The following is a 25,130-nucleotide window of genomic DNA, read 5'->3' on the forward strand; positions in this document are numbered from 1 at the left end:
AAAGGGAGCGACAGCTGGCTCCGCCAAGCGGCGCTGCCGCCGCCGGCCGCCGAGTAACGGCCGCCCCGCCCCTGGGCCCGCCCCCCGGCATGTCCCCACCCCCGCGGGCCCGGCCCCCGCCCCTCCTCCTGCCGCCGCCGCTGCTGCTGCTGCTGCCAGCGCAGCCTGAACTGAAGCGAACTCCGGAGCGAACTGAGGAGAAGTGAGGAGGCGGCGGCGGGGCTGAGACTCACCAGCCACAGGCAGCGGCGGCGGGCGGGCGGGCGGGCGGGAGGCGGAGAGGAGGACGCGCCAGGCGCAGCGCGGCGGCAACAACAGCGGCGGCGGCGGCGGCAACAGCGGAGAGACACCGGCGGCGGCTCCTCGGAAGCGGCAGCCGCGCCAGCAGCGCCCGCCCGCCCCGCTCGTCCCCTCCCTCCCCCGCCGCGGAGACAGGGGGCAGCGCCGAGAGGAGAAGCCGGGCTCAGCGTGTGTGTGCGCGGGAGGAGGAGGAGGAGGAGGAGGAGGGGGGACACGCCGAGGACTGCGCCGGCCGAGGGCGCACGGAGCAGGGAAGCGGCGGCGGCACCGAGAGGCGGCGGCGGGTCCTTGTGCCCGGGGAGGAGGGCGCAGCCCGCAAGGGGGTTTCTACCGAGTTTCCTCTTTCTGTCGGTCCCTCGGACTCGGCGGCGGGTCCGCGTTTGTCTCCGGATTTGAATCCTCCTCCTTCTCCTCCTTCCTCGGGGAAGCTCCCCTCCCCGCCCCCTCCCCTCCCCCACCGCCTCCCTGCCCGCCCGGATCCAGCCGGGCGCCCCGTGCCGCGGTCGCGTTGCTCGGCGGAGCTGCTGCGGGCGCTCGCCGTCTCTGCGCGGGCTTGGAATATGGTTGGGGAAATGGAAACCAAGGAGAAGCCGAAGCCAAGCCCCGATTACCTGATGCAGCTGATGAACGACAAGAAGCTGATGAGCAGCCTCCCCAACTTCTGCGGGATCTTCAACCACCTCGAGAGGCTGCTGGACGAAGGTAAAAGCGCCCGCCTGGCCGCCCCCTCCCCCGCTCCGCCGCCCTGCCCTGCCTCCCCCCTTCCCCGGGCCTCCGCGCCGCTCCCGGGATCCCGCTCGGGCCCCCGCCCCAGCCCCGGCCGGGTGGCGGGGGGAGCCCGGGGCCTGTGTCGCTCTCCCCGCTGTTCTCCGCACGCTCTCGGCCCCCGGCTGGAGAGCCGAAAACAAAGGGGAAGTGCGGGCTCTCCCCGCCCTGGCTGCCGCCGTGCGGTGCCGGGGGACTCGGTGAGCGAGTGGGAGGGGGAAGAGGCAGCCCTGGCCGCGCAGGTCCCCGCGCTCCCCTGGGGCTTTTCTCCCCCTTATTTTCTCTCTCTCCCTGCCCCTCACCGTCTCCTAAAACCGGGGGAAGGGTGACTGCCGCGCGGAGGGGAGGGAGCGGGGAGAGGAGCTGAGGAATGCGCTCTGGGGGAAGGCAGGGAGGAGGGGGAAGGCTGGCTGGCGGCGCGGCGCTCCCCTCCCGCGGCGGCGGGGAGAGGGGTCCTGTGGGGCGGCCTTCGGGGAGCGCTCCTCGGCCGGCCGGAGGCCCGGGGCGGGGGGGGCAGGGCTGGGAGGGTGTTCGGTTTCGAGATTTGGCTGTTCTGGAAGCTGCTTGAACTTGAATGACTAAGGCGGAGGGGGCTGAGCTCTTTCTTCAGCTCCAGCTCTACCCCACCCCAAACTGGCCACAAACTAATTATAATTTTCCTATATTGCAAGGGAAGCGAACAAATTCTTCTTTCAGCTGTCCTTACCTTTTAAAGAAACTAACTTGAAAGACTCCTACGTGTGACTTTAGTGAAGGAAAAAAAAAAAATTACGAAATTGCCTCGTCTACTCCTGCCAAATGTCCGCTGCCGCCCCCAGCCCCGCACCCCGCTCCTGCCTCGGAGGGGCGAGGGGCCGCTCCTGTGGGTTGACCCCCTACCCCCCCACCCCCCTTTTTTTTCTAAATAGCTTCCTTTAAGGTTGCGTTCTTACAAATTACCGCATTTCAGAAATAAATGCTTTTCTTGTCAAAAGCATTTCCTTTCTTAGCACCTTAAGCGTAGGCTTTCTGGAGAGTTAGGGAGACCTGTTTGTTTAATCATATTTGGTAGCTTTGTGGAATATGATAAAACCATAAATTATTTATACGGTTTCAACTTGTTGGGATTCTTAGCATGAAATACTGAATTTCGAGATTTCGAGTTAGGATTCTTGTTTGCGGACGTATTCCCCCTCGCTAAAAGAAGTTTGGGAAGTTGTTGACCTCGGAAGATAAAAGAGCTGGTTATATTTGGTAGGACAACTCCCCGCCCTCTCCCAAGACTGTAAAAATGAGATAGTGACTGTAGTACAACAAAAAATAGCATATCAAGAAAATGCTACCTTCTTAAATAAATGATAGAGGAGTAAAAAAAAAAACCTAGTGAAGAATACTGAAAGATGAATTGTGGGAAGCGATATAATGGGAGCTTCTATTTTTATTTTCAAGACTCTTGGTGAAGTTTGAATTTATATTGGAGCAAATACGGATGTGAAAAGTAAAACTCTTTAAAACTTACGTTCTTGGTCACCACAGCAAACCACCTCTTCAGAATAGTTAGATTTCCAATAAACATCAAGAAGAAACGTGCCTGAGAAGACTCCTTTTTAGCACAGATGAGCCTTCCAGAGGCTTGATGTCGGATTTTTAAATTCTTGAATCTCTTCAACTTAATGTATTTGGCCAGAGGAGGCCCAAAACCTTTTTTTTTTTTTTTTTTTTGTTGTTGTTGTCAGAGAACAAAAGAAAGAGAAACATTTCCCCATATGAAAAGGAATGTCTGAAATCCTTAACATCTTTTGATATATTTTTAAATATTGAAAGCTCTGGAAATTTGTTTTGTGAAGTATTGGAGTTCCAAAATGAGGGCTGTGGAGACTCTTGCTGAAAAAGTTTAAGGATTGTGTTGGAGCTATTCTTCACACTCTTCTTCAAAAGAAAAATAAATAAAATACTATCTGTGTTTCTAAATAGTCTCGGGAAGAAGTCTGCTATCCCTTTAAGCTTTTCTGCTTTTCCTGTTTACGTTGGCAATTGGGTTGAAGTATTGTGGAGGCAGAAAACTTTTTGGAATGTTGAAAAAAATGTTTCATGCAAATCTAGTAAATTGCTTCAAGACTTCAAAATTTGAACACTAAGGGGCGCCAGTTGTTTTTTTTCTGCGGCATGAGTCTGGCCTCCGAACACCATTTCTGACTCGAGTAGTGAAATTAACAAGTCTATTAGAAGATACCAAAGAATGACAAAATACTTGTGGATTTGTGCAGGTATATATATTTGCGTGGACTTACATGTATTGCATGCTTAGACGCAGCATTAGATAGGTGGAATAGTCAATAGCAATGAACAGTTGAGAAGTTGGAACAACTGTTGTTCTGTAAAACACCTATCCTGGTTACCAAAGGGGCACCGTGTTAAATAACTTGAACTATATGCCACACTGACATCCTTCAGAAGGGTTTAGCAATAGCAAACTATAGGTTTGCTAGAAAGGTCTGCAAGATGTAGAACGCTTACTTAAAATTGTAGTATTTAATGGTTTCATCAGTTGTTTCATGGCACCTTTGAGAATACCAGATATTAGGGGCAGGTGTGTGTATATTTAGATTTTTATATATAATCTAAAAATAAAGTTATAGTGTTCAAGTTCCCTCTTTGCCACCTCCCCCCCCCCCCCCCCCCCCCAATTTGGTTTGCTTCCTCTAGTTTCGTTTCGTTTCATTTCCTTGTTTCGTGCTTTGGGTAGGTGGTTTGGTCTTTTTAGTTACTATACAACCATTTTCCTGAAGGTTTTGTTTATGCTTGAGAAGAACAATATTACGATCAGCCTTTCTCTTTTATTTTGTGCTGGTCGAATTGAAGAAATAAAATCACAACCCTAAGAATTCAAACAAATAAAACATGGGATTGCTTTCTCTACTGGAATGCTAGGGTGTTGTGTGGTTTTTTGTTTTGGTTTTTTTTTTTTTTTTTTTTAACATGCCAGTATTTAAAAACAAAACTCAAATGGGCTTCTGTTGTGATTACTACTTGTAATTGTATGCAGCAAGAGATAGAAATGGACCTGTCGGTTTAGATGAAGAACAGTACATCTAACCTGGTTGGGTTTCAGAATGTACATTTACTTCTTTTTGGCCCGTTTCTGTGCTGTGTGTATTATCCAAAACACATTTTCCTTTCTGAACTCTATCCTAGTGTTTAATCTTTGAAAATTTTAGTGCTTAACTTAGTAGATGGTCTCTGCTTTACGGTATTTGGTTTTGAAGATCAGCTTAAATGTGAGAGGTATATGGAGGAAACTTTCTTTTTTAAAAGAACTACTTTATAATAAAATATGAAAGTCATAGTTTTGTTTAGGTTACAGATATTTTTGCATATGTGTGCTTTCAACTTCTTATGTGTAAATAAGGCTTTTGTGGATTAACAAGGATGTTTAAAGTGCACATCATAATAACTAGGAAGCTGGATTGTTTTTATCAGACTAGTGCAAACCTGTGGGAAGAGAGGGCTCTTCCTGAATGTGGAATAGGCTGTATTTCCTGTAATTGTTTGCACCATCAAATGTGACCTGATATTTTTTTTTTTTTTTGCGCTTCAGCTTCTCAGATTCTAACTTTTATGATTCTAACCTAGATTGTTTTTTCTGACAACTTGTATATTTTAACGGTCCCCTTTGTGGAAAATGAATAAAGTTGTACCTTTTTTCTTGCACTATTATTTTTTTAATAAATCGGACATTTCACACTCTGCAATTGCACTCTGACCTATTAAGTAACGAGGTACTTTAGTTTTATTCTTTCAGCAGATTGTGAACAAATATGCCTAAACTGAGATCTGAGTAGTGTAATTTTTATATTTGCGTTTTGTTTTCTTGAACCTGTCAGTGGTCAGAATGTTGTACCTGATCAGAACGTACACAGATCAAACCTGTGGTCTGAACTTTTTTTAAAAACATATTGACACAGGTTTTTTTAGGAATTCATTTTTCCTCTGTAAGTTGTACCTCAAAAACTCTGTCTTCCTGTCAAACTTTGTTGAAGAAAACTTAAAAGTGTGTCTACCTTTAAATGTAAATTAAGCCACGCATTTAGCTTTTGGAGATGAATCTAATTTTGTGTCAAATAGGCTGCCTCTTTCTGACTAGCAGTTGTAACAAAGCTAGCTGTAAAAAAACATCTAGGTAGGGATTAAGGAGGGTAATTTTTTCTTGGATGTTGCTCTCTCCATTTACTGTGCTCACTGAGAAAAGTGCATGTGAACTTGCAGAGCCCAGTGCCCAAAACTGCAGTTTTTATGTCAGTCTTATTGTCTTAACCAAAATGTTTGTATGAGTCAGGACTGAAGAACTGTGTTCTGGTGGTGTAAATAAGTTGTCCCTGAGAAGTTATCTGGTTACTTTTGTACATGACCTTATTGTTTGTGATTATGTAAACGTAGCCTGTGCTTAGCTAGGGTTTTGCTGACTTGTCAGATTTGGTGAAGGGGCATTGGCCGCATCAGCATGTCTGTTTCTCAGTTGTATCAGATCTTGCAGTAAAAACCCATTATTTCGTTACAAACCATGCCTCTTAATGCAAAGTTAAGAGATGAATATTCTTTAGGATAAAGGCCTTATGGTAGGTGTTTGCCCATAGAGTCTCAGACTAATTTTTAAACGTTGAGTTGTAATGTTAAAACTGTACAAAACAGCATGCGACAAGAGCATTGAGTATTGTTTGTGCACTATTTATCAGTAGTGCTCTTTTGAATCTGGTTCTTTAATCATCTCTAAATCTTAAGATAATGATCTGAGGCATTTTTCTAATTTATTATGGTCTCATAATAACGAGGTTGTAAAGCTTCTAGAACTTGTGTGTTCAAAAACTTCTTAAGAGTTGTTCTGAGGTGTGGGTTTTTTTTTTTTTTGTCATTCCTTGGCAGCCTCTTATAATGTCAAAACCAAAGCTCCATTGCACTTAAAAAAAAGTTTATGTATTTTTAGCTTGGGGAAAAGCTAAACCTTTATCCCCAACCCCCCCCCCCCCCCCCCCCCCCCCCCCCGCAACTGTTCAGTTCTTTTAAAAAGAAGTTATTTTTGGAGCTGCATCTGCAACATTTATAGGATTGCAGTCACCTGGCATATAACTTAAAAAGGTGGGTGTTGTTTTGACTGATAGAAGTTTTAAGTTAGTAAAGCAGTTCTTTTAAGCTCATGTTTTGAAAGTAGTTTGTTCGCTGTTGCTTACCAATAATTCAGTATTAAAATGTCTGTCATCAGAGGGTTTTTTAAGTAAGAGTAACCATAGTAGACTTAGTTCTGTATAAGAGCTGCTGATTTATTTGTCTTTAAATTGGGAGAGACCTGTTTAAATTCTTTTTGATCATTTTTGTTTAGTGTTATTGTTCCTTAAGGTTGGAATTGAGTTGCATTTTCCTCATCTGAAATTGTATGCAATAGTTTCCAAAGTAACTAGTGTCATATAAAAATCTCTTCTATGGTTAGAAACAACTGACCAAGCGCCAATTAGATTAGGGAGTGGCACATGATGTTTTCATAGCGCACAAAGGAAAAACTGAAGGCCTGTTGGTTAATATTATAGTAAGGTGAAAAAAACCCAAAACAACAACCAACAATTGAGAAACACTTCAGAGATTTTGAGAGAGCACTTAGGATGTCTTAATTATGAAAATGAAGTCTACATGAATCAAAAGAAAAAAGGTCAAGTCAGAAAAAAGTTGCTGGTGTTCAACGAACGCTGTGCGTGTGAAGAGAAGGCTGGATATGAAACGAATGGTTACTTTTGTAGTTCAGTAACTTTTTTGACCAGTTTATCTGTTTCAGTCCTTCTTAAATTAAAACTTTCTTCCTCTGAGAACACTAAAGAATGCCAAATCAGAAGTGGGATACTTAAAATGATTTGAATTATGTAGACTTCGGTAGAAATTTGAATTGTCTTTAATTACCATCTGTAACCTTAAAATGCTCTTCTTTTTGGAGAATGCATACTAATGCAGATATCCTATTAATTAGGTGTATTATTAGATGCTGATCTAGTGTATATTCCGTGGCTGACAGGGTAGACCTGTATTAATGTTAATTACCAGACCATTCTGACAGCTCAGGCTGATTGAAGTACAGCGGGAGTCTGCCACGGAGACCGATGGTTTATATTCAACTGCTTATATGGAATGTCGGGAGGCGGGAGAGGGGGTAGACAGGAGAAATGCTTTGCCAGGGAAGCTGTGAAGTAATGAAATGCCCTCACTCACTGACCCTTGTCTTTACTGAAACATAACTCTCAACCTCTCATTCGCACTGTGTGAATTTTTCTGTATTGATTTTAATCAAAATGCATATTATGAAAATCTGCTGTTGATTTTGACATTTTGTTGAAATTTAATAGGCCAGTGCTAAGAAAACTAGTAGGAACAGTAAAACTGCCAGTGTTTTTAATCTCATTATGCTTAATGCAGTTTGTTAGGTCGGTAGAAGTACCATGTAAGATACATCTGCGACTTTGTAGCAGGAGGGTCTAGGTCTGCGAAGGACATTGGAGCTGTTGTTTGAATCCTGAAACAGGCGATAGGTGCAATATTTATAATCTGAATTAGATCCCTTTGCTCTGGTGAGACAAAGAGTTGGGTTGCTGAAAGTTAAGCAACATTACATTTCTACTTTTGACTTGAGAAAATATCCCGTGTTACCTTGCGCACTGCAGTCAAAGTAATTTCCGGGTTTGGGTTTCTTTTGGTTGTTTTTCTTGGAAATGTTTAATGGAAGTGGAGTTAGCTTTTTGATAGCAGAGCTTAGATTTCTGAGACAATTTATGCTTGAATGAGCAAAGCAACCATGACAACTTTGAAGAGAAATAATATCCAGCTTATTAGCAGAGCTGCCCCTCCATGGTGTTATTCTTGTTTCCATTAGAAGGTGTCTATTGCAGGCTAGCTGGGTGTCTGAGAACAACAAGAAGAAGATGGTGCAAGTTGAAGTCCTTCTATTTGGCCAGTTGTGTTACTAAACCTCTGTTGTCTGGGTCCGGTAGAAGTTGCAGCTTTTTGGAATCTCTGGAGTTATTTTAGCAGGTGTTAGTGCTTGGAATGAGTGTGGTAATGCTAACAGGTTTTTAAATTTTATTCTCACGGTTTAAAATACTGAGCAAAAATTGAAAATATATTTTCAATTACTTTTCATTTGAGAATTGATTTTTATACTTGGTGTCAAAATAGTAAATTTTGCTTCTCAGCTCATTGCAAAAAATCATTCTCTTGAAGGGAAATGGCAATAGGTAGCTATTAACGGGTTTTCTTTTAGCATTTTTGGTGGTGTATAGTTGATTGAATAGCACAGCGGAAGTCTATTTTTTGAATCGTTTTTGAGATATTTTTGACTATTTTGCAGCTGCACCTGAATACTTGTACTTTACTCCATACTGTAGTGGATTAGAGATGATTTTCTGTGTTTCCAGCACCGGGTGTACCAGAGCAATGCTTCGATACTTTGTAACTTCATTGCAATGCTCCAGGAAGTGGGTGGGCAGGATGGCCCTCAGGACACCCGTTTTCAGAGGGGATAAAGCGTGAAGCAATTTGTGTGATAACTGACTGGCATCCGAGCATATTAATAGCGGGGCAGTTAACACTTTTAATGGTATATAACCTTACAAATGTTTACGCTGCTTTAAGACTTGATTTGAAAAGGAAAAAAAATCCCAGCATGACAAACACTTAAAATCGTGTTACTTCGCTGGGAAGTTACATTGATGTAGTTCTGAGGGGTAATGCATCAGAACAGCTGCTGATGCCAGAGCAAAGGCAGGGGTAGATAACACAGTATTTTATACCCTTATCTGGTGGATCAGTTTCTGGCTTAAAAGGTCAGCTGATATTCTGAACTGGTCAGGGTTTTTTTCAGTTTTTGTGTGGTGTTGGCTTTCTTTTCAGACAGATGAGAGCTGTGATCGAACTCTCCATATGTGATCTCAGTGTAGTTGTGTTGGCACAATGGCTGAGGCGGCTCGATACTGAAGGTGTAAAGCAGAGTCTTGGGGAGAGAAGTACATTTGTTTAAACATTTACTTTAAAGTCTGAAACTCCTAATTGATGTCAACTGATTGTGCATCTCGTCCATACAAAATTTTAAGGATCTGACCATTTTCAGACTAGCTGACACTAGATGGAAGCCAGACTTTGCTGAATTCTTTAAATCCTTCAGCTGTTGAACTAATGAACCTTATTGTTTTGTCTAATTCAGATTAAATAACTGTTTTGGAAATCTCTGTAACCATTACTTGGTTGAAATGTCCTATTGTAACTGCAGTATATTTTCTTCATTAATGTCTAGGAGATGGAATACGCCTGAAATCTTAAAAAGTAAGCAGCAGATCTGTCTAGCACAAGTATTAATAAAAACTTAATGTTCTGGTTCATGTATTTAAATGGCAACTCAACTAAAACATTCAGCTGATGTGCATAATGTTTCCATTTATTTATCAGTCTTCGAAGCAATAGCAAATCGGTTAATATTCTTCTTAATGCAGCTTAATCTAATAACCTGCAAATAATTATATCAAAAGCTAATGCATAATTTTCGATTTTTAAATGCAAAGTTAGCCAAATCCAATTGTGTTTGCTGTGGAATATTTTTGGTTTCTTTGCAGGAATGGGGAGAAGGAGAACACAAGGAAAAATTATCTGATCTGGCGCTGTTTGCTTTTGAGCAGTGTTGCTCATCTGTGCGTACTGCTTTTAGTTAGTTTCAGTTTGCCTCATCTTGGAGGTGCATGAGCTGCCCCCCTACATCAGAAATTAACATGGACGTTTTTTCAAAAAGTTGTCAAACTGTTGTGTGTCGTGTCCCGTCCCCCCCAACTTTGTCTAAATACTACATGTATAATTTATGGTCAAGAGTGTTCTCTAACAGTTGGTTTGTGTGTTAAAGTTGAAGGTTAAAATGCTGTGATAGGCCCGGCTGTCTTGTTTAAAGTACGATGTTTTTGCTGTGAAGATTGTCTGTGCAGTGAGAAAATGGTGTGTGTTAGATGATGGTAGAGACAAGTTGTTGGTAGTTCTTTAATTGCTTAAGTGTCATATCATCTATAAAGATAAGTGTAGTCAGAGAGGCTCGTATGCAGTCAGTTTACGAGGGCATTACTACTTCTTTAAATCACTCGGAAATCTGATACTGCCTCTGAATCAACCTGAAGCAAGACTTGTATGGTTTCTCTTGTTCCCACTTTTCACATAGTTTGGTCAACTTTGTGCTCAACTAGTAAACAGGCTTGAACAAAATCTGGGCACAGATATGGTAGGGATCTGGAATGAATTCTAACCAAGGTTCTATCAGGAAGACTGACTATATGTGTGTTAAAACATCTTGAGAGGAAGAATGATACTGTAGTATCTCTCTTTCGGGTATAAAATTAGTGACTGCAGTTGCTTTTAGAAGGGAAGTATATTTAGCTGTAGTAATAACATGTTTACAGAGATTTGAGTCTCATTTTGAAATTTCTTGCAGTGTTTTTGTGTTCATTCTCTGTGGATAAATTTTCTTTTTGTGACAAGACTAACATAATTCTTTGGGAAAAAATCTGGATAAAACATTACCTAAAGATCAAATCCATCTCAGAATAAACTGAAAAAAAGTACAACTGGCTTGCTTGAGAAAAGCTTATTAAGCTTATGGACTTTAAAGAACTTTTTTTTGAGAGACCTGTGGCATTTAAGAAATATACTGATATTTTGAGGAGAGGAAGGGACAAACTTCCCTGTATCAACTTAATATAGGGTTAATTGAGGTTAAATTCTATATGGATCAAAGTACTTCCAATTAGTAAGAATTTGGGTGTAGCTTCCAGGGAAGCAAGGAATTGTGCAGAAGCTCTGTCTATAGGTAATGGGGTACATAAACCTAGTATCTATTGATTTAGTAACTGTATTTTATTCATAACTATTCATGAGGAAGCTTGTTGGTTCCAAATGGGAGGTTTAATGCACACTGAGGGCACTTGGTAGTGCCGAGTTTTAATACTGTTAAGTGTCTTCGGAAAGGTATTCTTGCGTCAGCCTCAGATTAACATAGGATGAATAACAGAGCAATTCATCAACTAGGCAGTTCTGAAGAGTGTCAGCAAGAAAGCTGACGATGATGAATTGGAGAGAAATGGTTGCTGCGGTAGATAGCCACTACAGCTAACGCTGGAGTGTTGAGGGATGGCAGTTGGTATTTAGGTGTATGCTGGGTAATTAAGTGAGGAGGGACTGCACTCCCTTGCTTGGCCGAGTAGAAAAGAAACACGTTCCTTCTACAATTCAAGAAGGTTACTAAATTCAACAGCTTAGAATGACAGATGGGCAACTGGTTTGCACTTTAGTGAAAAAGATTTGCATCAGTCTTTAGGACTGATAAATGTGAGTTATGTTTTGAAGACAGACTCCCAACTTCCTTGATGTTTGCAATCTCAGCAGCCTTATTTGGCAATAAAAATTTGGGTAAGTTTAACTTTGAGGCAGATTTAGCTTATTCTGAACTTAATTTTGCTTCAAGTTTTGCACTAACCTTTCTTAGATCTCACAGCTTTCAGTTACTTCAGTTACTGGCTACTTTCAGTTTTAAATTTCTGCTCCCCCCATGATAAAGAAAATAGTTGTGAATTTGAGGGGGTTGAACCAGAAATAAAATTGCCTTTGTTTTTTTGCTTCTATCAACATAATAGCATAACGAAGTGGTTTTTGTCATGTGCACGGGTCTTTCTAATGCCACTTAATACCGTTTGTGCTAGAATTGTTCTTGACTGCTTGTTGTTATATCAAATTGTTGAACACTTGATACATGGAGAACAGTTTAAAGTAATAATGTTCAAGTTCTTTACTTTGTGAGGGCTGTTTGTATGGATTTTTTCTGACTGTTTAGTTACTGTAGGTGACTAAACCTACATGTGCAGGCTAAAAAGTATGTGTACAGGCTTTCTCAGCCCTGAGCAGAATTCAATACTGAAATCAGTATAGAAGACAAGCATTTCAGTATTTCATATAGTAGTCATAACTACTATAGTATAATGGTATGTTATAGTATAAATTGCTACACAGATGAAACTACATTTTTAGTACATTTTTCTCTTCTGGACTAAGGCTAACTTGGCTGCTGAAAGTTTTGAGCGATTGTTAATAACTAAAATGTGTTCCTGAATAATCAGAAGGATATGGTGTTCTCTCTTTTTTTCAAACTTTTATTGTGTGCTCTTAGTGTTAAATTTCAGATACAAAGGCAAGATACTAATAAAGCCCTAACATTTAAGGAGCTTTTTTCCTAGTCTAGTTATGGATTAGTAGTTTCTCATAGTATGTAATATATATAGTTGAAACACAGTTTGTGCTGCTATAAACATTTTTTTTTTTTTTTTTTTGCTTGGAAGGCAAAGGAATGAATATTGCTGGTAATGAAACCTGGATAATTTCCAGGCTGTTAAGCTAATTAATGAAACTTAATGCCACAAATATGGATGCAAATACTATGCACGTATCAGTATTGGTATAATGAAAAAATTAACACAAAGGACATAGTACATTTTAAGAACGTATCACTCTATAAGCAACTACAAAAATTGTATTATGTGTTGATCTTGAAACTTAATCAAATGATTATATGAAAGGAGCAGAAAAATCAGAATACATTTGCTTGAAGTATTTGTGTTTTGAACTGAAATGTCTTTCTGCTCAGAAAATGTTTCCAATTTACAAAAATAATATAACAGTTTAAGTTAGCCTTCAAACATTATGAAATTGTACACTACACATGGTTTAGGAAAAGAGAATAACGCCGAGATATAAAGGTGTCAGTAACTATTGTGGTGTGAGATCCAAAGTAGCTTGTCATCTGGTTTGGATCATCTGTTTAGCAGAACATTTTCTTAGGATAAGAGAGGTGGAGATACTTTATATTGAAGTTAATGTTTGTACAATCTAATCAAGATTTCCTCTGCATGTACTGTCTTTTTCCAACTTAATCTATACTGTTATTCCTTGTGCTTGTCACACTGATCTACTCTGGCCACTCCTTGTTCTGACATAGCAAAGAATGAGAAAGCAGGCATATTTCGTGTTGCAGCACCATCAGGGAAACTACAGTCACTTGCAAAAAAATTAACATCAAAGATTTTTTTTTCCCTAAACCTAACTCTTAAGATTTTCTATTTTGCTCTTGCAAAAGTAGTGTTTGATATGAGACCTCTGAGACCACGTTCTCTCTGAAGTAGACAGCATCTTTTTTTGTTTGAAAAGTTAATGGAGCTAAGTGAAAAGCAGTATAAGTTACCAGAATGGTGTTTTTCAATCTGTGATTTGCAGACCCACTGCATATGAAGAGTTGCTGGAGATAACAAAGAAAAAATAAGTCTGTTGTTGGGACATTTAAACAGGCTACACTGAGCCTTCACCTCTTTTGGGAACTTTTTGTTAGTCTGTAAGTGGAAAAGCTTGAAGACCACTGATTTAAAGGCATTTTCATTATAGCAATTGTTCTTGTCCATGGACCGAAGTAAAATTTTGAAACAAGAAACTTCAAGGAGATCACAAAAACAAATTGCATTCACCATTATGTAAATTGAAAGTTGTTTCACCTATCTGCATTTATTCTTTTCTTAGGACTTCTTGCTATTAGATTTTTACTGAACTAGTGAGTATGATGATGTTTTCCCCAGATGAGATGTAGAGAATCTAATTATATTTATCAATAGAGTCCAGTTTGCTGTACTGGAACTCCAAAATATTAAGTTGTTAATTGCCAAGAGTTAGGTATAAGAGATGTAACCTACTAAATTCTGTTTGGTATGCTACTGTTATAGAATAGTTTCAGTAGTAAATTGTCCTTAAGGGCATCTGTAGCTTTCAATTTTAATTCCATTAAAATAGCCACACTGTTGTCATTCATGAACGGGGATATTAAAGCAAGTTCCAGATGCTCTAGTACCTTTAGCTGTAAATATTTCAGGAAATGTTTTTTTCCAAACTTTTTCCGCTGATGGACAGCTCTGTGAGCTGATAGGACCTGTTGTTTGGTGTTAGTGATAAACGAACTTGGGAAAAAAAAAAAGAATGTAACTTATAATATTGTTTAATACATAGTAGTCCAGGTGTAGATCCTGCCTATGTAGTAAATCCATTCTTTAAATCAATCCTGAATATAAAGTCTTAATTTATAAGGTTCTTTCTGGTGGATTTAACAGATAGATGGAACTAGTGTAATTCAAATCTATATTTTATTAGAAGCTTATAAAATTGTGTTTAAAAAATTACTTGTGATTTATAGTTAGCAGTCAGTTTAAATATTGGATGTTTAATTTCTATGGTGGGTTGCACTTTTTCTACTTGTTAGTTTGTTCCTAAAAGAGGCTGTTCTTAAACTCACTGGAATTTGTCAGCTAAAGAGAAAACTGATAATGCTGTAGCTACTCCATAAAAACTTGTATTATCTTCAACATTTTAATTCTGTGGGTAGCAGAGATCTTGGCTACCAGACGAGTAAAAAATAAAATTAGTTTTGTGTTAATATTCTTTGTCTGTTTCTACCATGCGTGTATAAAGACACGGATGTACTCCTTCTTCCCCTCCTCCCTCCCTCCCTCTTTCTTTCTCGTAGTAGTGGTACTAGTTAATACCTCTCTCTTACAGTAATAGGGGGAGGTTACCCTGTTATGAATGTTGTCTCTATGGACAAGATTTAATATGATTAGAAATCATGTTTTTTCTGATGACATTAGAAGTTACCCATAAGATTGCTATAGTTGTAAAGCCGAAGGGGAGGGGGGGAGAGTCTACTTTAGATTTCACGTGTATGACAGTTTTTAATGTACTTTGATTAACTGAAATGTTCTCTTTATGAATGAAGAATATTTTCATGTAGCTTAGAAATATCAGAATTATAAACTTTTACTTTTAAGTATTTTTATTAAAAATAAAACTTCCTGCTTTTAATACTAAATGTAATGTAAATATATTTTGAATTTTGACAGCAAAAATGAAATTCATATTTTGTTTTAAAAATCTATTATTCTTAAAATACAATATTGAAATTTATTTATGGAACATGGTGGATATCATCATGCAAACTTGCATACAGAATTTTTTAATGCTGATTGTTGCCTGTCTTCTGATATCTATTGGTGTCATGCAGAGCACTTTCCTTTATAATAAACCACATTTTGGTTAATTCTACAGATTTTGACAAAACAGTAATCCTTCTCTCATCGTGGTTTCAGTTAGAAAAGCTTCGTTCTCAGCTTTTGCTGTAATGGCAAGAGGTAAACACTGATGCTGCATTATCTTATCTAGTTGATAATTTCATCTAATAGTCCCGGAACTTGATGTGCCAATTGTTAAACGCAGTGGGCTGTGAAATAATGGGAACTTCAGCTTGCAAATACCAAGCTATTGTTCTCAATAAAGTTGAGTTGAAATCAGCTTTCTATGCTGCATTGCAGTGGAAACCAATTAATTACAGTGTGACAAGATGCCATTTTTTATTGCCAAAAGAAAGTTTCTAATATTATTCTGCAATATGAACAAATGTTTGGCATTTTTGTTGAAATTTCAGTTAATTTTATAGACAAATAGGCTAAAGAGCCTTTGCTTGTTTAACTTTGATTTTTAGAGTTCAGGTTTATGAAATGGCTTCTCACATGATTTCTGTAATTTACACTGCTGCTAATGCCATGCAATATGTCCTTTTTATTAGTCATTGAAGTCTAGATGGCACTTCTGTTTTATTTCATGTGACCTATCTGGTAAGGTGCAAAACGTCTCAGTTCTGCAAGATTTAATAATTTCTGATATGTGCCCATGACTTAATTTTTTAACTTCTACCAGTTAAATACGGAGATTTATGGTTTAACAGGTTTTTCTTATGTTTTAAAAAGGCATGTAAGAATTGACCAGAACAACATTATTACTATTTCCAATGTTATTGTCTTCACTTACGTGGCCACACAAAGTGAAATGAGTTAAGAAGATACCACAGGACAGTTTGACTGTGTGATGTGATACATCAGCTTTGTATGAGATACTGTTTGCTTATCTGATAACAAAGTATTTTTGAAAAACAGTGCGAGAGAAACTCACCTTTTGAAATGCAGCGTTAGTTAATACAACTGAATAATACTTAAATAAGCTAACATGTGAAATAAAGTCATACTGTGCATATAGATTGGTCACCTCTAATACAATTTGGTTACCTTTCAGTGTGACCAGCACAGCTATTTCACATGCTAAAATGAAATTTTTTTTTAATTTTTAAAATGACATGCTTTTTTACTAGAATACTAAGGGCTTAATATTTTTAATTGCTGACTGCATATTATCTTTCATTGTTTTACCATAATTTAAAGTCTTTTATTCAATGAAGCACAAACCAATACGAATTTAACTCCCATGCTTCATAAAGATTTAGCATGTGGCTTTTTAGTTAGCTCTTATTCGTTTTGGTAGCTATCAGTTTGCTGCTCTGTGCTTCCAGTAATATGTTTTTAATTTTAAGTACAAATTTTATATTACATCCTACTTAGCTCAGGTAGCATTTATAAAAAGAAGCAAAATGAAGATAGGGCATTTCTTCTGATTCTTAGGAGAGGAGGACATTAAAACATGTAGCATAGTTTGCTTAAATTGTGTTCGCTCCTATGACTTCCATATCAAAAGATAGTCAATATTTGGTATTTTTTTTCTGAGTACTTTTCAGGCTTGCCCAAAAACTTTTAAGGAAAAGTAGGTCACATTGAGGTGGGAAAAATCAGTGGTAATTTGAAAACAAAGTTTGTGGGAAAGAAAGGGACGCTTAATATTAAGAGGAAATGTATGTAAAAAAATTCCTGTAGAATGCTTACTGAAAAATACAAATGTTTCAAGACAATTTCATATATTTAAGTAAGGAGTGCAAGGTGTATGTGAAGGTGTAGTCAATATGAGGACTGATTTTATTCTCAGAAATGTTTTGCTAAATGCAAGTAGAAAAGTTTAATGTCAATATATTTGTTTTTAAACCGTTGACTTCTAAAAACACTTAATATAGGAGGTAATGGTGGCTTTTACTGAAAAAGTTGAACTAAAGGTACCACCTGTGAAGAACTTCCTCCGAGGTATACCCGCTGTTAGGGCTTTTTCACGTGAGTGATAGGTCCTTACATTACATTGGAGACGCTAATGTCTGAATGGATGTGATGGCTGCCTTGGAATGATGCTGCTGTTAGCAGTGAAAAATGTCTTCCTTACGATTCTTGTGCAGCAGGCCGTGGAGTGCAGCACATTTTTATAATAAAGGTGATGAATTTAATCGCAAACTGGCAGCCAAATGGAAATTGCAGACCTTGATACTGGGAGAAAATTGCCTATAAAGCAACTCCTGAGAGAGCAGGCTTTAAATTTATCCACCCATTTCGACATTGAGGAGAACATAGGAATTGCAGGGTATTTTGCTTGGCCTATTTAGTTCAGATGGATGACACTTCAGTCTTCCTTTATTTAAGAACTAGATACAGTGTTGTGTTGGTGGTTTTGTTTTGGTTTTTTTTTAATAAAAAAAAAAATGACCTTGCTGCTTAAACTTAACATGGTAATGCTTCTGGAAAAATCTATTCCTTTATTAGCTTCCAATTTGCTCCTGTAGGATCTAATATGCGTAATTAACTGAAACTTATCAACTGCTTCACAGGTTTCCTCTTGCGTCAGATTTAACCCTAATGTGAGTTGAGATTTTAAAAAAGAATATCCATGTATTTGAAGGCTGTTTGCAGCATTACACTGATGTGAGAAGCAATGCCATAAATGATTTAACTGGTCTTGAAGTCCCATTGGAAGTAGGATACTTTCTCTAATAGTATGTAACATAATTTCTGATAGAGGGTACAGCATTTTTCAAAATTGTTGGTACTTGTACATTTCAGCAAATCATCCTCTTAATCTCTTATTTTTAGTAGTGTCAAGTATTTATGTTCTTCCTATATGATAACTAGGAACTGAATTTACAAATGTGATTCCCATATATAGTAAGCACTATCTTAAAAAAAGAAGACAAAACATTCTTTAGGGAGCTTACTGAAAGGTGATATGCTTATCATCTGTTCATAGAAATAATTGCAAATAAATTCATTTAGAAATATATACTTTTATTGGACACTTAACTGAATATCCTCACTGCAACACTTTTGGACTGCCCTTGTGGGTGCTTTGGGAGGTGATCAGGCAGAATTAAGAATGAATAGCATTGCATTTTGTCACTGTCTTTAAGGTGAAGAGAGTAGGAACACTTAATGGCAAAACATTAAATGTGGCATTTGGAACAATCTGGTAAGGATATTCTTTCAAATATTTCATTAGTCCAGTTTCTCCTCTTAAATGAAATCGGAAGTATGGTCTGTACTAGAATGATTCTCTTGGTTATATGATCCCTAAGGTAACATTCCCAAAGGTAAAAGATGGCCTGATTTCTGGGCCAACATGAAGAATCTTTTTAGCAAGTATATGAAACAGGAGCTCCTCATTTCTTGCTCTGGATTTAACTTTGTTCTGCCCTTTAGAAAATCAAACCTGTTACCAATCCTGACAGATTTTGGGTTTTTTTTTAGATCTTACTTATTTATTTTTTATTTCAGTAAAGTAAAGCTTCCTAAGAGGTAGTACCCTTTATTACCAGAAGACATAAGGATTATTAAGTAGTTGTGTGGTGAAAACAGTTGAGCCTCATTCTGGCAGTTGTTGAAAGTCTACCACACACCATTTCTGTAGTTAATGAGTAGCTCATCCATATTCCTTTGCTTAAAGTATGGATTCGTAGCAAAATAAAATGAATGGTTGACAAGTTCTCGAACATGTTTTGCCATTTTCGATTATTTCTATTTTTCTATAGAAAATATAGAATAGAGTTTCTATAGAATATATTTTCTATATAGACTTCTATACTATTTTCTGGTTACAGGAAAACCATGACCTAACTTGCTTGAGAAATGTGCAGTAGCATTTATAATCTTGTTTTATGTTATGTTAATTTTCTGAGACTGCAGTAGATTCAAATGAACACATTAACCGGACAACGCTTTGTTGTAAGAGGGACCAACAAATTTAGAATTCTTATTTTACTTCAGGTGGACATGTTTGAATGTATACAGACATCCAGAGTTAGCTGGTATAACTTTCACTCCTGTTCCTATGTTTTTTATTGCCTTCTGACGGTAAGCATTCAGAGGCACCCATTCAATTAGGAAATACCAAGTACAGGTCTTGGGTAGAGTTGAAACTGGAATGTGTATGCTGACTTAACAGAAAAAGAGGTTATGTCCGACCTGTTTACTGCAAAATAACTGTAGGACCCGTTTGTTTGTTTGTTTTAAATTACTGGAAAACCTTGGAGAGAAGTTATGGAACATAGTTTTGAATTAATTTAGTAGCTTGATGATGCAAAAAGGAGATTCTTGTTTGGGAAGGTGTCCCTGTTACTTCCTTTCTGCTAATTCTGGCATTTAGTGGATTCTTCAGTGATCTGTTTCAGCTCAGTAACCTGGAAGAAAGCTAATCAAGCAAAAAAAGAGAAAACATGAATTGTCTTTTGCTCGATTAGTGAGTTGAATCGGCTTACTAAGGCAGAGCTGGTGTGAGAGATGTTAAGGAGCTATGCAGCTGGGAGTGAGAAGACAGACACTGATGATTTCATTTTTTGGCAGCAGTGTGCTGTTAAGGATAGTAACTCTTACTACCCTTCAAAGGAAGGAAAAGTGGTATAACAATCTTGACTTTTTGGAGTAAGGCTCTTTTGATGGTCCAGATTTCTGATTTCTTCTGGACTTTTGTCCAAATTATGTAATTTGGGATATGTAGTCTCCTTCCTTTAGAGTAGTGAACTTACTTGTAGTGTCATAATTTTTTCTCTGTTTTTTTACAGCTTTCTCAAGATCGGTAATTCTTTTCTGGGATGAGTGGTGTGCTGCTTCTTTAACTATGCAGTTTTTTGCTTTTGTAAAGGAGAGCAGGAATAATTTCATACGGCTCACTGTGATAGTTCTTTGGATCTTCCATTTGGTTAGGATTAGCCTTATTTTCACTGTTCTTTCTTCCTGTTGATTAAATGTCTGTGTAGACTTAAGCTTCTGTGTTGCCATTCATCTTTCCTAAGCTTCAGATTAAAACCAAACAAACATAAAACCTAAAAACCAAAAGAATAGCCTCTTAAAAATGAGTTGCAACTCATGTTGCAACTAGTGGTAAGACATAAAAAAACTGCCAGTAGTAACATTTTACTCTCAGTACAATGTATGATTAATGCTCTGTTTTCTTCGAACGCTGTGGTGTAGATCGATTTTCAAGTTAATTTTTTCCTACTGGCTTTTGTTTGTATTGCATATATCAACACAGAGCAAATGCCCATCAAAGAAAGAGGGGAGGGTACTCTAACTTCTTGTCACTATTTCTGTGTGTGTGTGTGTGTGTGGGGCACTTATGAGCTCTTATGGTCTATTTCTAATGACAGTGGTTACACTGGCGTTTATCCCCTGTAGTTGCATAAAGTCATGTTTGCGGTTTGGCAGTGTTGCCTATATTATATTAAAATGGGTTTCCTTTTGCTGCCTTTGTTTCATCCACCGTGGTCTTCACCTTGCATTTCAACAGGGAAATTTGCTTGGTTTACTTTCTTTATATCATTCACCCTATCTCATCTTTATCTTTTGTCTAAACTTTTTTTTCTTCTAGGTCTCTCCTTGTAACCAGATATATTGCGCTGACTACTTTCACCTCATTTTTCTATTTCCCTATACTGATACCTACATTATAAGCTTTCAGAAAGAGCTTTTTCTTGAGATAAAGTGAGGGATTCTCTGTATAGTGCCCAGTACAAAAGGTCTTGATGCTGTTATAATATAAACTACAATGAAGACACACTGTGTTGTTTGAATTTCTTACTTATTTAAATTTCGATATGTGTTCTGTGCTGCTCACTTACTCTGTAATGGTAACCATTGTTTTATTTTCAGTATGCTCTGTTTGTTATTTTCCATTAATGTTTCTTTAGGGGTCCTAAAATTCATTATTTTTTAAATGTCTTTGTTATGCTAGTCAGAATGGTGTGGACTTTTTTCTGAATTGTTACTGTTGAACCTTAGTATAATGTATAAGAGAGCACATAACTTTTTTCATGCAATTTACTTTGTGTGTAGCATTGGATTTAATCTGCTACATTTTATATTCCAGTCCTTCTAAAGAGTCTCAATATATTCTAGCATTTCATAGCTTTCATAAGGATTGTCTACTGCAGCCTTACCATTCAGAGTTTAGCTTCTGTTTTGCTTCGTTGACTGAATTTGTAAAGCTCTATTTTCAGTTTGTCTCTGGTAAATAAATATGTTGGCATTTGTCATTAAGAAAGACTTCTAAATAGGGCATTTAGTCATTCCCAAGTTTAGGAATTGATCTGTGCAATCAATTGTGGGCCAAAATCTGTTAAATTGAGAATTAATGTTTTTTGAGAAATCTTTATGAAAAACTTGGAAGTCCAATTTTTGTTGTTGCTCTTTAGTATTTCATTGAGATGTTCTTAAAAACAAAACCCCCTTCTCCTCCCCTCCCCCCCTTCGCCCCCGTAAACTCTTTATTTTTCATGTTCTTAACTGGATGTGGAAGTTGTGTTAGAAGCAGATTATTTCAAAAAGAGGAGATTGTTTATTTAGTGCTGTTTGCTTAAGTATGGGAAAGAACTAAAACATTGAGGTGGGGGTGTGAATCTGTAAAATTAGTCTTGCTTTTCGGTTACTTTTCTTGCAAGAATGGAAAATGAAGGGAAGGAGGAAACTGAGTTTACTTCCCAGTTTTACTAATTGCTGCTACTTCTCTAAGTGGGCAAAACTCAGTTTACTGAAATCCAGAAACAAATTTTAATAATTTTCTCCAGTGCAAGCTATGTGATTCACAATCTTGAAATAATTTGGCAAAGTCTTAGGAAATATGAGAAGTAGGTTGCTAAATACACCAGTCTCTTTTAATCTTGCTGCAGAATGTGTTTCTATATTGATACCAACTGAAAACTTTAATGTAGGATCTCCTCCCAGTATTGGAAGTTCTGAAGAGGTGTCCAGATATCTAAATCTGCTTTTCCTCCTTCATCATGCAATCAGCAATATCTCCATGCTTCACTTTAATTTCATTACTGACCTAAAGGGGAAATGTTGCAGGTGACAGAGATTATTCCCAAAAATATTATTTGTTTGTTTTGTTGGTGGTTTTTGTTTTGGTTTGGGTGTTTGGGTTTTTTTTTTTTTAATTTTTTATTTTATTTGCTCCTTGAGGAGTTGGGGGATCATGGCAGCCACTTATCTAAATGGAATGCAAAGCCCCCAACATTTATGTCTCCATTTGAAGTGCACAGCTGCAATTTGCAGTTCACTGTTAATTTTTTGATGATTTTTTTTTTTTAATTTTGAGAGGAAGCATGACAGTTGATACCAATAATGCTGCTCCCTATCAAAGCTGAAAAAATATACCAACCAAGCTTTTCATTCAATACTCATCATATTAATGAGGGAAACTAATAGAATTTACTCACGTAAGCTTTTCCTGGCAAACTGAAATGTATTCAGCATGCATCCAGGCTGTTTTGAATAGTAATTATATAACTGGTGTTACTGGTTGTATTTCTAGTTCCTCCTACACTGTATGGAGCTTTATAAACTTTACCTAGAGTGCTTGTTGGTACTTTCAAGAACACTTTATGGTGCGATAGTCTGGTTCCATTTTCTATAAGAAAATCATGTTGAAATGAGTTTTTAAAGTGTCAGTGATGGATAGAGGACCCAAAAAATCTCTTCTACGCTCTTCTGTTCTGTGGGGTTTTTCTATTTGTTTGGTGATTGGTGTTTCCCCGCCCCCCCAGCACAATGTAATTGAAAGCAATCAAGCTCTTGTCAGATGCTCTGCAACTCTAGTGGCAGGAGGGGATTGACTATTTGCCTATGCTTTTTTCTTTATCCTTCAAAGATGATTTCAAAAGAGGACTGTTTCCCCCTGCAGCCAGTATGTGGGAACAGGTGGGTGAAAAAGAAGAGTTAGAGGGAAAGAGACAGAGACTAGCAGAAAATATAAGCCTGAAAGGCTATTTCAGGTTTTGGCTGTTTTTGTACCCAAAGTATAAAAACAAGTCTTGAATGTTAAATGGAGGAAGAAAATGAAACTTTCCTACTCCCATTTGACATAGTAGGTGTTAAATTTTTATTTCCCTTCTGGTAATGTAACCTCAGCTATATGCCATTAGTATTTGTGCATGGCTGTGATTTAATGAGCAATGGTTCATCTGCTTGGGCAGGATATAACTCTGGGCAATTAATGTTGGAAGCAGTAGTGTAAGCTGGTGCATACTTGAGGCTTCATCTTGGTTCCATTTTGATAGCCTGTATTTAAAGTTGAAATACATCTTAGCATAGTGGGAGTGGTGCTTTTGGGGGGGGGGGGGGGAGTGGGGAGGGTTGTTTGTGTGGGTTGGTTTTTTTGTTTTGTTTTGTTTTTCAGGGGACAGTTCTCCTTAAGATGCATAAGGTAAACCATGAAACAAAATTCAGATAGTGACTTTATTGGCAGGCTAGCAAATGTGATGTTATCTTTCACCGAATGCTATCACACTGAAAAGTAATATACTGTTGATATGGTACCAGTAATCCTAATATTTTTAGTGCCTAAATTGAAATCCTGTTTCAGTCATCCAGAATATGGGTGTGTTTCTGAAGAAGTATATGAATTATGTAATGTAAAGCTGCAGATATGACCTCTGGAATGTGCCGTGCTGTCATATATCTTTTAAGTAGCTCTGATACAACTTATGATTAAGGTTGCATTATATATTCCGCTAAATGACCTTGTGTTGTATGTAACTTTGCAGAATTACCTATGTCCTGGTTCCGGCTGGGACAGAGTTAACTTTCTTCCCAGTAGCTTGGGGGTGTGTGTGGTGTGCTGTGTTTTTGGTTTGGTATGAGAGGAGCATTGATGGCCCATTGATGCTTTGGCTGTTGCTGGGTGGTGCTTGCACTGGGGACTTTTTGGCCTCCCATGCTCTGCCAAGTGCAGGGGAAGCTGGGGCGGAGGAGCACAGCCGGGACAGTTGACCCAGCTGGCCAATGGGGTATTCTATACCATGTGACGTCATGCTCAGTATAAAAATGGGGGGGGGCAGCGGCTCTCCCCCCATTCGCGACACACGGTCAGTGAATGGTGAGCAGTTGCATTGTGCATCGCCTGCTTTGTATATTCTATTATTGTTGTTATCATTGTTATTTTTACTGTTCTACTTTGTTTTATTTCCATTATTAAACTGTTTTTATCTCAAGCCGTGAGTTTTCCTACTTGTGCCCTCCTGATTCTCTCCCCCATCCTACTGGAGTGGGCGGGTGAGCGAGTGGCTGCGTGGGGTTTAGTTGCTGGCTGGGATTAAACCACGACACCTAAAACTTCTCATGCCAAGTGTGTGGTTTAGGCTGAACTATACTGAACGCTTAAATTAAAACAGTGAAAAAGTTTTCCAGAATTAACATAGGGGAAAAAGTCTTAGTATTTTAAAACAAAAAATACACTTTAAAAATTTGCTCTGAGAGGTTGCGAAAGTGAGTGCTTTTATCACTTTGTCTAGCAGTCTGCCTAGATTTAGATGAGATAGATCGCATGTTTGCATTTGAGGACTTAAATGTCCAAAAAGACTATCCTGCTGAGTATGTGCTGCACCTCCATCTGATTTCTCGTACTGAGCTCTCTTATCGTGCATAGGCATGCTTTACTCCAACCTCAGAAGGCCATGTAATTGCAGCTGTCAGTTTCTGTGGATTTGGGGAATGGACTTGAGAGAATGGACTCACTTTCCTCTGTTATGAGCAATTGCTTTGCTGTCTTCTGAAACTTCAGCTTTTAAGAAGGAAATTTTTTTGATCTTTAAAAACAGTCAGGAAGATGCTGGTTTTGGACAAAAAGGTCTGGTAATGTAGCCATCCTTCATGGTTTGCTGACTGTTTGGAGGTATAAGGGAATGTTGGGCGGGAACTAGAACTGACTGAAGAACTGAAAGAATGAAGAATCGTATCTTCCATAGGTAAAAA

General features: G+C 38.5%; 1 protein-coding gene across 20 annotated transcripts in view; it reads left to right on the forward strand.

Moving 5' to 3' along the window:
* The first annotated feature begins 216 nt into the window (after positions 1-216).
* QKI (QKI, KH domain containing RNA binding) overlaps positions 217-25,130 on the forward strand; it is a 165,804-nt gene continuing 140,890 nt past the window's right edge. For 3 of the 20 annotated variants that reach the window (XM_075146301.1, XM_075146296.1, XM_075146299.1), the window contains exon 1: positions 219-1,002. In XM_075146301.1, coding sequence (XP_075002402.1) covers positions 861-1,002 — 142 coding nt within the window. In that variant the 5' untranslated portion in view covers positions 219-860. Of the gene's footprint in view, positions 1,003-25,130 lie in introns of all 20 variants that reach the window. The other 17 variants (XM_075146293.1, XM_075146295.1, XM_075146300.1 and 14 more) reach the window with 11 other exon arrangements.

This window comes from Calonectris borealis, chromosome 3 (genome assembly GCF_964195595.1).
Source record: "Calonectris borealis chromosome 3, bCalBor7.hap1.2, whole genome shotgun sequence".
Taxonomy (NCBI): Eukaryota; Metazoa; Chordata; class Aves; order Procellariiformes; family Procellariidae; genus Calonectris; species Calonectris borealis.